The following is a 12,853-nucleotide window of genomic DNA, read 5'->3' as shown; positions in this document are numbered from 1 at the left end:
GGTGGTGGCGCCGCCCGGCGCATGCGCAGGAGTGCCTGGCGGCCGGCCCGCTGAGGGCGGTTGTTGTGGGAACGGCGGCGGGTCGGGCCTCCCGGGTCGGGCCGGGCCTCCCGGGTCGGGTCGGACCGGGCGCTCCCGGGAGGCCGGTGAGGGCGGCTTGCCGCCCGGGGCAGTCCCGGAGCCAGGAAGGGCCGGTCCGCCATCGCGGGCAGCGCTGTGGGTGAGGAGCGGCGGGTGTGAGCGAGGTCTGTGCGCCGGGGCCGGGCCCCCCCAGGTCTGCGTGAGGGGCTCGGCGGCCGCGGGGAGGGGACGGGCGGGGCGGGGGGGTGTTGCTGCCGGTGTTTGTGCGGGGGCGGAGGAGCTGTCGCGGCTCTGCTGCAGCCAGGGCCCGCCGCAGCGGTCGTGCTGTTCAGGGCCTGTTCGTGCCATCGGATTCGTGTGCTTTACCCCGGTTTTCCCCCGGGAGATTGGGGGGCGGGGGGGCTGCTGGGACTCCACCTTCGAGCCCGTCTTGTTGGGTGTGGGGCCGTGGGGCGGGCGTAGGGCCCGTGGACCGGGTCTGACAGTCGTGTGTGTCGTCCCCCCCGCCCCGCTCCTTGGAGGGCAGCATCTGCGAGCGAAGGCCAGGGTGACCAGGTCCCTGCGGGATCTGCGTTGCCGTGGTGGCGTTTGCTGCATGGTGGAGCAAGGCGGGAGCATCTCACCAGGGGCTCGGTGGTCGTTGTGTCTTTTTCATCTAGCTCCCACCGAACTCCCAAACACGTTGTGGTTCTGAGCATTTACAGGCTGCGGTGGGTCTAGTGGTCATGCTGATATCGCCTAAATCGTTCGTAAAATGAGCTGGCATTCAAATACTTCAGTATTGTCCGTCTTTTCTCTCCCCACAAATCTTTGGTTTTGAACTATGGTGTGTTCAGGAAGTTTCAGCTAACTTGAGGCACTTACTGCTGGGCTGTTCAGTTAATTACGCTAATGTTGTTAATAATACATATTAATGTTGTTTGTCTGCATTCCATATTCTTCTTGCATTTTTGGAATACGTTTTCTGTTGGAAAGTGGTTTAATACTCAGAAACTGATTGCTAAGTCTTGTTTTGAGATATGATCATGAAAGCCCTTTTCTGTGTAAGTGGTCCAACTTACTGGATTAAATTTTTGTAGTTTTATTCCTGGATTTGTATTTGAGATTCTGAATTACACCCAAAGCTGTAGGAAGCGGTGGAAAATCAGTGAGGGAAAAGCAGGGGGGTAGGAGAACAATGGAGTAGGAGAATAACTCCACACTGCTGTAGAAATACAAGTTTCATAAGTAAGAAAACAGGCTTTGCTTCTTGTATTTTCTCTTCCTCTTTCTTGCCTTCCTGCTTTGCCCTCTTCAGCTTTTGTTTCAGTGCATTACTTTGTACTAGTACAGATTTTGCAGGCCAGTTGTTCATCTTAAACGCATTGCTTAAGTTTTTTTGTCTGTCTGTCTTGGGGATGACTGTGCCCAATGGCAACAGGACCAAAGTTGTAACTGCAGTGGAAGTGAGTTGTATATGGATGACTTAAAAATTCACTTGATTTTTTTCTGCTTGTTCCAGATGGAGAAGAAGAGTTCATGGTTTCTGGTTCTCATAATAGCAAAGGCTGACTAGGCATAAAGGAGACTATAGTGCAGGTGAGAAGTGTCAAGCCCCTTGCAAGGCTTTGCTCTGTAAAAAAGAAGAAATGAATCCTGCAAATGATGATCCAGTGTTTGGGAACATTTTTGACTGGGACTATCTCTTATGGGAAGTTCGTTTGACATTTTTAGCTGCTGGTTTTTTAATCTACTTGGGAGTATTTCTTCTGTCTCACTGGGTGTCTTCATGGATGAGTACCACTTATCGTGCCTTGTCTGCAAAGGAGAAGGTGTTTTGGAATATGGCGGTCACACGTGGTGTGTTTGGACTTCAGAGTTGTGTTGCTGGGTTATGGGCTTTGCTCATAGATCCTGTTTTTCATGCTGACAAAGTGCATTCACAGCAAAAGTGGAGCTGGTTTAACTGTTTAATAGCTGCTGGATTTTTCTTGCTTGAAAATGTAGCTGTTCACATATCCAACATTATTTTTAGAACATTTGATGTGTTCTTGGTAGTTCATCACTTGCTTGCTTTTGGTGGCTTGGCTGGTCTAGTAATTAATGTGAAATCTGGACATTATCTGCCTTTGATGGGAATGTTGCTGGAGATGAGTACTCCCTCAACGTGCATTTCCTGGATGCTTCTAAAGGTAAGAATGTGATAATTTTCAAATTATGTTTGTAACAGTTTTCATGCATGTTGCTTGTCCATAGGTATCTGTGTGGTTTGTCTAGATAGCTTTTCAGCAAAACTGCATTCATCTAACTGATACCCGTGTTATTGTGATACCTGCTTTTGTCGTGATGATATTGCTGTAGCCTTCCATATAGGTTTCTGTGTGATGCTGTGTGCATGTGGATAGTGAGATGGTATAGATCCATTCTGAGTTTGGGATGCCATATGCATGTGGAGTATCATAGCTCTACATGGAAAAAATACCTGAGATCGTGTGTGTGTGAAAGCTGGATATTTGCATTAGTTCTACAGAATTCTCAGTTCCTTATCTTGAAGTAACAGTCACACTTCTACATACTTTCTGTTCTTGTTTTTTCTAGGCTGGCTGTGCTAATACCTTTTTCTGGAAGGCAAACCAGTGGGTGATGATCCACCTGTTTCACTGCCGCATGATTCTTACTTACCACATGTGGTGGGTGTGTATCTTCAATTGGAACTCTGTGGTGGAAAATCTGGGACTTATTCATTTTATTGTTTTATTCTCGGGATTATTTGCCGTTACACTAATACTTAACCCGTACTGGACATACAAAAAAACTCAGCAACTCCTCAGCCCAACTGACTGGAACTTTGAAAATAAAGCAATGGAAAATGGAAAATTTAATGGTGAAACACATCAAAAGAAGAGGATATAACAGCTGTTTCCTACTAGGGTAGCAGAAGAATACAATGCAAAGTAGTTCTTTGCCTGTGAACTAGAAGCTTTTGCAAGAAGCACATTAACACAGTGATTCCTTGCTGGTATTATTCTGTATGCATCAGAAATATTTAAAAGCATTGTTTGTGTTTCATATGTGCATACACATAAGATCTTCAACCTCTTAGTTATGAATTACGCCAACAATTTTGTCAGGTTGGACAGTATTTCATGATTTAGTAGTGACATGCTCTCTAATGGTATCCTTTGTCCTAATGCTTCAGAGTGGCTTTACAGTTAATTTGTCTATTAAGCTCAGCTTGAATCAAGTTTAGCTTGAATCCTGTTTCGTGTATGTCGGAGATACTGATACTGGAGATTATGTTGTTTATTAAGATCAATTATGACCCAAGTTAGGTATGCATGGGTACCTAGTTCCTGTGTCCCACTAAATCATTCCAAGTGGCTGAATTAGTCAGTGGTAGAATGCAGTCATGGCTGGGTTTTGGGCGGGTTTTGGTTGTTGTGGTTTTGTGGTGGGTTTTTTTTTTTTTTCCTTTTAAGTGCACTTCAGGAAGAGGAAGACAATTGTTTGAGTGTTCACTGTCAAAGTGAGTTGTAGTTTCCAGGTTGCCCTCGGTATGGGAGGACATATCTACCACAAACATGCATGTGGGGATGAAGGCAGTTGTTACGCTGGTGGTCTAGCTAGGTAATCATAGTGGTCCTTTCTGGACTTGAAATCAATGAAATACAAGAGGCAGCGATAGAATGTTTGACTCTGTTTCATCCTTGAAAAGATTGCTCGTTGATTGGTAAAATTATTTTCTTTGTAGGTCCCACGTGAGCAGTCATACAGTTAGTTCCACTAGGGCTGCTGTTATGGTTCCTCTTATTTTTGGAAATTCTCTTAGTTATAGAGGGTTTTAGAATCTGAGGTGACTCCTCTGTGGAGGAAAGCCCGTATCACCTCCTTTAGGAGTTCAGTTGTTCTTTTAGTATTTTATTTTACTTTGAAGAACATACAAAGTGATGCTAACACTCCTTTGCACTTTATCTGCCACATCACTAAAGCTTTCCTTGACCTAAGGAATAGGGTTGCTTTTTAGGTAGGGGTTTGGCAAACTGTGGTGGATGTTCTCCCGGTAATAGTATTGGTCTGACTGTTCCCGGTGAAATGTTGGACAGTGGATGAAGGTATGAAGATCACCATAGAAGAGAGTGACGCCTAGTGGCAGGAGAATGACAAAGATATTAATTAGTTTTGGCGCACTGAACTAGTGAGGTAAAAAGCCTGTCATTTGAAACTTCATTGTATTGTGTGACGTGACTGCTACACAGATGTATTTTCCAAAGTAATATGACTGGGCAAGCCCAAGCTGTGAAGCATTTTAGGTCAAGCCATGTGTTAGAGGCTTTGTCTATTGATCCGCAGTGGAGCATATTGTTTTAAATGTAAGGGAAGCACCATTTGGTGTAAACAACCCCATTTTATTAATTTTCAGTGGCAATGTTTTGTTCTGAGTGAAGGGAGGAAGCTAGTGGTCAGGTTGCTGTGTTCCCTAATTCACTTTGTGTGAACACAGTGTTGAAGAGCTGCTCTGTGAGGGAGAGGAAACTTCTTACTGTTAGGTCACAAATGTATAGCTGGATCTTGTGATAGTGATGAAGTGGTGAATATTTGAAATAGCCCATTCAAAACTAGACTGAGAGGGTCATAGTAATCTTATACAGCAACCCCATCCGTTATCCTGCAGTTATTCAATTAGAGAAAATCTGAATATTGTGCTACCTTCCTATTGCTAAGCAGGCCAGAATGATGTTGCAGTGTTTTGGCAGTGTTGCCTGTCTGGACGCCAACCTACAGAAAAAAGGGTTCTCTAAAGCTTGAAATTACATACCTCTCCTGAAGGGTTGTGTGTGGGAGAGTAATGTTAAAAGTACTGTAGAAGAAAGCAGAGGGATGAATTCCTCAGAAACAGAACCCAAATACGTGATCCAAATGCATATCTTGCAGAATCCAAACCTCACTTGCAGGAGTTCCAGGGGGGAAGGCGGAGGATAAGTCACCAGATATCAAAATGATGGTGTGCTCTATGCAGCTTAAAATACAAAAGTTTGGATTTGATAAGGTAATAATTATAAAAATCCCAGCTACAGAATTCTGAAGAATCCTAACAGAAAATGGAAGCATCAGAAGAGAAACGAGTTTGGGGCAAGTGTGTAATTCTTCTAGTGGCTGGCTAAAGGAGGTGAAGTTTCTATGTGCTAAAATAAAAGAATATGGAGGGCTGGGGTTAGTAGTGAATTTGGGACTGAAAAAAGAGATTAGGTGTGGTCCGAGCAGACAGGTGGATAGTTATATCAGTGGCACCAGACTTCTAAAGTTTAATATTTTGTATTAATAATCTGTGTAATGTTATTAAGTGGATTTTAAATCTTTTATTAAAAGTATTTTTTTATCATAATAAGGTAATTATTTAGTATGCATCTTAGTGTGAGTTTTTTCACACAAAGACTGTTAACGGCATATCTTAACTATAATAATAACTAAGAGCACCTGTTAACCTAAACACTGCTAGACCTGCTAGAACAAGAGCTATGCAATAAAGCAAATAACAGCACTCATTTTATTTCTGTTGGTTTGAGGGGTGAGGGGATTTTACAGTCCAGCCAGAAATATAATGACATAAAAATACAGACAACCTTTCTTCTTCATCTTGATGGCCTAGAGCTGGAGTTACCAGTTCTGTTACACAGAGCCTCTTTTTTTTTTATATACTTGAGTGTTTTCTTCACTGGCTTTTGGCTGCTCCCTTCAAGAGGATTTTCTGGTTTCTGATTGTGGATGGCTGTCTCATTGCTCTGAAACAAGACTGAAAAAGTTCTCTGACCACGGGGTTTGGTGTCTTAATTACTCTTATACCTAAGTGCTGCTTTTCAGCTCAAAGATAGACTCGCCATAGTTTGTTTATAAATTTTGTTAGTGTGAAACTAATCCCAGTCCTGTTGGGCCTCTCTTACAAGGCCTTATCTGCAATCCAATGTAGAAAAATTCACAGTCAGCCTCAGTAGTGGCTGGATCAGGTCACAGGGTGTACTGCTGCCATGATTTGGAAAACTCTGGCATAATATGTTTTTGGGTGAAATTTTTGTTTGCTTAGGTGGCTATTGGAGACTTCATCCTGCTTTCTTGCTGGACAAGCTTATTCAAGGAGTGCTGTTTGTGCCACCTTTCTGTCTGAGGGTTTTTTTAAAAAACAACCAACAAACCCCCTCCCAAATAAAGAACAAACTACAATGGGGGTGGGGGTGTTTGGGGTTTGGGTTTGTTATGTTTTGGGTTTTTTTTTTTAAAGAAAAATGCCCTGGACAGGCGTCTGGTTCTTAGTGTCTTCATACAGCATTCCTAAATCACAGTTTGTGTTTGCCCCCATTTGTGTCCTGTCTTCTGTTTTTTCCAAAACCTGCCATTGTTTCCCCTCCCACCCACCAATTTTTCTACAAGATTTACTCTTACTTGCAGTACTACTCATGATTGTGCAGCAGTCACATTACCACAGTGATGTCTTTGTCTAATAGTTTTCAGCACATGGTCTTGGACCCTTCTTCCACTAAATACCCATTTCCAAATCTTTCAGGTGTTTTTTGCTTTTTCTGGTAACACTGATTAAATATTGATGTCATAAGACACCTTTCTTAACCTCAGGGAGACTCCCACTTAAAGTGAATTCAGAAGTGTTAAGCAAATGCAAGTCTGCTCTTATACAGTATAACGTTTGTTGAATGGTACAGCATCTTTACACTATGTACATAAATAAAAGTATTTTATTGAATAATTGTCTACTGTGAGTTTCGTTTACTGATGAAAATAATGCCTATTATTTTTTACTTGCTGTTTGTAGCTTAAACAGTTTTTGCAGTGCATGCACTAAAAAGATGACTTGTTTATTTTGAAATACTTTGTTAAACTTGACAAAGGTAATGTCATATCCATGGAAATAGCTATAAAACCTTGTAAACTAATGTCCCTTCACCAACATTTAACATATTATTAGCATGAGCATGTTTAGTTATATGACTAAACACTAGCAGCTGTGCTGTATATAAGTATGTATTAAAAATTGTTAAAAAGCATCGCTTGGAAATGACCCTTCTGGCTTGCATGTTTGAAGTGTGTGGTCTATTTTTGCATTAGGCTCCCACTGTGAGGACACTTCATGGTTTAGTATGAGCCACCTTAATTTTTTTTTTTAAAAACTTGTCTCATTGCTAAGTAACAAAATACAATTCTAAGCATTAAACATGTGTGTCTTGGGTGGTGCTTTGCAGGAATTAATTCCTGATGCTTTTTAGCATTAGTGAGTTAAAGGAAAATAGCGTGATTACTGGCATTTTAATTATTCTTATAAGAATGCACTGTGTAAGCAACTGGCTGGCATAATTTTGCTAGCTGCCTCTGCAGTGAAGTCCCCCAGATTAATTGAAGCAGAAGTAAGATGTTCATGTGTAAAGCTCCACTAGCTGTGGAATGTGTGTGGGTATAGACTGGGATGAGAAGAACAACGCGTAATAGTATTTGTATGAATAAAGTCCTTTTTTTTGTAAATAATCTGTAAAAGGAGTTTAAATGTTATTAATGTTTTGCTATTCAGATGTTTCCAATTAATAGGTAAATATATTTTACTTAGTAGTTCTTACCATGTTCCCAGAAAAGTATTAGAGCACGCTTACACTGACAGTGTTATTCAGCAATTACAATCTTTTGATCTTGTGTCATGGCCCTGGTATTTAAGTTGATAATTTGGAACAAAAAATAAGTGATGACCATTAATTAAGTAAATTATGCCTGTTCCTCTAGTTGTCAGTGCCTAGATGGGTTTCCATTGTTGGCAGAGACACTGCATGCTCTGGATCCAATTGACTAATTAGTGTGTTCTGCTAGTGGTGGTACCGGAGCAGAAACGTGTTCTTGCAGCACACTCTGCCTTCCTGTTTACCCCAAGTAAAATGGTGCTGAGTGAGGTGGAATGACGATGATGCAGCAAACGTGCAAGGGTGTAACAGTGCTCAAGGTGGCAAACAGGCCTAGTTTGGAGGAAAAGGAGTGGGTCCCGCTCCCCCCGTGTCCACAAAGCAGCAGCAAGCAAGGAAATTGCTGTGCCGTTGCTTGCTGCCATCTCTGTGTGTGTATGTTCTGATGAGTCCTTGAAGATAGGACCTGAGCAGAGAGAGTGGAAATTTAATACTAGCTTTATCAGCTAAAGAACGCATTACTTCTGGTCTGGAATACTTATTTCCTCGTATGATTCTTTTTAGCTACCTCTGCTCCTTTGAATGCTTAGTTCACATTAGAGTGCTGTATAAACTGACATTGTTTTCACCAATACGTTCTCTGACATTTACTGTAAAGACTTGTGAGGATGTGCCTTATTTTAGTACTGATAATCGATTGTGGCAGTTCCAGGCACTCACTTGGCCCGACTTCTATATTGCTGTTGCTATATAGGTCTGCAACTTCCCTCTCCTGCTTTGCTACTTCTGCTGCCAAAAGCACTTCACCATGTGAACACTGCATTTTGTCACCAAAGCTGTGCTCACTGAAATTTAAGTGTGGGGCTTGCACTGAGCAGAGGGAAAAATACACCTGAGAAGGGACTAATTTTGTAGAAGGTAGAGTAGACTTTCCTACATTTCTGCACCATGCAGTTCTGCTGCTAGGATCTTTTAAGAGTAAATCAAGGTGATAACTACGACACCTTGAAAAACAAAGCCATGCAGGCAAACTACAAAAGTACAGAGAAGTGGTTTGCATAGCGCAGACATGGAACATTTAACAAGAGCTTGATCGTCTGGTCTTGTGGGTCATATTTACAGGAAGAAGGTATATCCTGGAAAGCAGCAGTAGCCTTGCTTAGGAGTCACAGGAAATAAATATGAAAGAAAATCAGGAGGCTTTGGGATGAGGTAGCTGAGACTGGTTGTTACATTGTGCAGTGCTGACCAGGTTGCAGTTGGCCATTGAATATATAGATTGTCTGATGCTTTAACTCTTCTTTTTTCCTCAGCAACATTGTTTTAAGCGTCACTGTGACACTGGTTGAGGATAAGTTTTAGCACCTTCTTTAGGACATCAAAGTTCCCAAGCAATGTATTGCCCAAGGCTGAAGGAACCTACAGTGTGTTCTAATTCATAGTAATTTATTCTTGTATTATCATTGCCTTTTTATCTTACATAATGATTTTTTACCCCTGGAGGCTCTTTTGCATATTCATGAGTACAAATCAATCTGCTATCTTATTTTCCTATCCATCCTAATACTTCTTATTTGCCACTTTTCCCACTTGAGTTCCTTCTTATCGAATGTTGGCGGCTTAGAGTTGTACATAGTATTTCATATAAAGTCTTCTCAGTACCTTGTATTACACTTGTATTTCCTTTCCGCCATGGAAATAGCTCTGCTTCAGCTGCAGGTTGCGTTTGTCTTTCACAGTTGCGTGACCTTAGTGCTTCATGGTCCTCCTGTGACAGTGAATTCATTCAAGTTTTTCCCTTCCTCAGCTTCAGAATGAAGCAGAGCCATCGGAGCACAGCGAAATAACCAAAAGTAGGAATTTTGTGTTATAGAAATAACTTGTGCGTATTACTGTACGGGGTGCAGGTGCCCAGGTTTTGTTAGTAAGGGGCTGCGGGGCGGCCTCGGTGAGGAGAGGCTGGGGCTGCCCCGTGCCGGACACAGCCACTTCCAGCCGGCGGTGGTGCCTCAGGGGAAAATGTATTTAAGAAAGGGCAAAAACATGACACAGGCAAAATGAGGAGTACAGAAAAAAGTGAGAGAGTCAACTCTGCAGACATGGAGGTGAGAGAAGGAGCGGGAGGCGGTGCTCCAGGCGCTGGAGCAGAGATTCCCCTGCAGCCTCTGGAGGAGCCCATGAAGGAGCAGGTTTATCCTGAAGGACTGCAGCCTGTGGGAAGGACCCACACTGGAGCAGGGGAGAGACGTGAGGAGGAAGGAATGCAGAGAGGAGCTGTTATGGACTGACGACAACTCCCATTCCCATCCCACCATGCCCCTTGGGGCGGGGGAGCCAGGGGAGTTGGGAATGAAGGAGTGAAGTTGAGCCTGGGAAGAAAGGGGGGAGGGAGGAAGGTGGTTTTAGTTTTGTCTTTGTTTCTCACCATCCTACGCTAATTTTAATTGACAATAAATTAAATTTCCCTGGGTCGAGTCTGTTTGGCCCATGACAATTGTAGTTAAATGATCTCCCTGTCGTCATTTTGACCCATGAGCTTTCCATCTTATTTTATCCCCCTGTCCTGTTGAGGAGAGGGGGTGGGAGAGGGGCTGGGTGGGGGTCTGGCTGCTGGCCGAGGTCAACCCACCACAGTAAGTTATGGCATCGGCTGTACTGTCGCTCACGGGCCACCCATGACAGCAACGAGCTGATGTAACACAAGGGCTCTGGTGCTGAGGAATATTAAAATTTAGGAAAATTTGTACCTAGTCTGTCTGAATTGGCAGTCTGAGAATTTGACTTGCAAAGACTCCTCGTAAGCAGAGAGTTTTTAAAGGCGTTCATGAAAGAAGTTCTAGTGCTGGTAAAACATCACAGTATTATAAAACTCAGTTGTCGGGTTAACCTGTACTGGTATGCTCAGAATTGACAGCCTGCCTCCCAGCAGTGGTGCTGGTGCTTCAGGGAGACCTGGAAGACAGGCCAGCAGTAGGGATCATATCAGAACGTGATTAAGCAATGCTTTTGTAAAACCAAATGTTATTTTGATGTAATAGTCTGAGTTCAAGAAAGCTGCCTTTTAAATAAAAATTAGTTTTATATCCATATATAAAAATTTAAAAATGTGTTGTCACTTGTCCTTGTTTGGTAAGGGAAGCAGAGAGGACCTGTAACTTTACAAGGCTCCAGCATGAGTTCTGCAGATGCTCAAGTTAAGCAAGGCTGTTGGATGTCCTGGCTTGGAGCGCTTTCTGAAGGATTACAGTAAGCAGATGACATATCGTCTTTGTCAGGGACACAGTTGGGAACAACAGGAGAAACAATTTCTGAATTTCCAGCGGATGAAAACTCCCTAAAAGAAAGTGCCAGCTACATCAGCTGGTAGACAGAAGGAAGAAACTGAGAAAACCAGGCTTCACTGGATAGTTTGGTAACCTCAGTTTTAGTTATCTTGTTCAGATTTCACGCAACTTTTTGGAAAGCAAGCTGTAGGAAGGATGTTGTATGTCCTTAGGTGTCATACAATTGAAGTCTACACTCCACCAAAGGGTGAGAGAAAAAAGGGGTCCCTTCTCCAAAGTATCTTTGCCGAAGCCTCAGTAAGCAGCAATTAAAGTAAGTAAATTCTGGTGAGGTCTCATGGTACATGTATCACCAGTAAAACCAATTTGAACGTCATCTTCTTAGGACCTGGTTATGAAAAGCATCATGTTAACTCTGGAGACAGCCATTATCTGTACTCTACTTACCAACAACTAGTTATGGGTAGATAAATAACGAATTTGTGATTGCAGTGATAGGATTATGACTGCTAATAGGATGTTGCCTTAGCAAATAGTAGGAGGAGTGAAAGTTATTTTTGGAAGTTAGTTTTGCTTTTTTGTAAGTTGGTCTGCTATCGTTGGATTTGTCCAAGAAGGTTTCTCCAGTGACCTTTTATTGGAATTAGAGAAGGATATTTAAGTGTGGTCACTGGAATCAAAGCAGTGGTTATCAAAGATCAAAAGGGTTCCGAAAAGGACTACAGGAAGGATTTGAAGGTTGTCTCTCTGAAAGGAGAAATTAATGCACATGGATAATGAGTTGGCTGCCAAAAGGAGAAGGATATTGCTAGTAAATGATATTTTTAATCGTGGAATTGAGCTAGTTGCACTTAGTCTAGATATGTGTCTGTTCTTTAACGTGGCCTCTAGTGATAAGCAGTTTTTAAAGAGTTTGCTGAAGACTGATTCCCTGCCGTTTCAGCTCCTGAAATGATAGCTGGATATGAATGAAGTGCAACATATTTGAAAAATTACAGAATCAACAAGATAAAGTGGTCTCTCTGCTGGAAGCCAAACTGAATGCCGTAATGGTATTCCTGGCTGTAACCTTTACATATGGCCCAATTTTCTCTTCTTGTTTTCTTTCTTATGTAGACCCTATAGAGCTATGTGAGAACTTTTAAGTTCACACTGTGATGAATTGCATTAAAAAGAAATAACTTTTGAAAACGGAAACATTTTTGAAAGTCATACTTTTAAATATTTAATTTGTAATTCAGGTTGTATGAACCCACACGAAGACATGGGATAGTTGTGGATGTGTGTTGTTCAACTATAGACAAATGAAAAATGTAGGAAAAAAGGTGGATTACTCAAATGTCTTTTGAAATGCCGCCATTTTCTATTAACATTTTCATGCAATGATAATGAATTTACTATATCTGGGCATATTTCATTACTGGCCGTAGCATGAATGCACTTAAATAGGCAAGTATCACTGCTGGATGATGCATGGATCTTTGAACGGCGTTCAGCTTCAAGTTTTCATACTTAAAAGTGGTCCAAAGATTTTTAAATGATATCTAGGAATATTAAATAGTTGTAATCGATAGCAAGGACCTCTAATGCATGTAAGGGCTTGCAATGTAGTTAAGAGCTTTTAATCAGTGTGACAGATGCGTACGTGGATATATTGCAAAGTACAGTTTCAAAATAATTGCATCTTATAAAGGTTTTTTAGGTTGGTTTGTTTGGGGTGTTTTTTTCCAGTTTTATGGAAGGGGCACATCCAGTCCTGAATCGTCTTCACGTGAGCGTGCAAGCGGCTGGCATTCCTTTCGGGATAAGCATTATGTGCTTGTGTGACACGGGCTTCGA

General features: G+C 42.1%; 1 protein-coding gene across 1 annotated transcript; it reads left to right on the top strand.

Annotated features, from left to right (window-relative positions):
• The first annotated feature begins 1,628 nt into the window (after positions 1-1,628).
• Positions 1,629-5,741, top strand: CLN8 (CLN8 transmembrane ER and ERGIC protein). The gene is made up of 2 exons (XM_009478196.2): positions 1,629-2,252; positions 2,659-5,741. The coding sequence occupies exons 1-2, from the start codon at positions 1,710-1,712 to the stop codon at positions 2,971-2,973; spliced, it is 858 nt and encodes a 285-aa protein (XP_009476471.2). The 5' UTR covers positions 1,629-1,709; the 3' UTR covers positions 2,974-5,741.
• The last annotated feature ends 7,112 nt before the right edge of the window (positions 5,742-12,853 follow it).

Source organism: Pelecanus crispus, chromosome 3 (assembly GCF_030463565.1).
Source record: "Pelecanus crispus isolate bPelCri1 chromosome 3, bPelCri1.pri, whole genome shotgun sequence".
NCBI lineage: Eukaryota > Metazoa > Chordata > Aves > Pelecaniformes > Pelecanidae > Pelecanus > Pelecanus crispus.
This window is presented reverse-complemented; position numbering and strand designations above follow the sequence as displayed.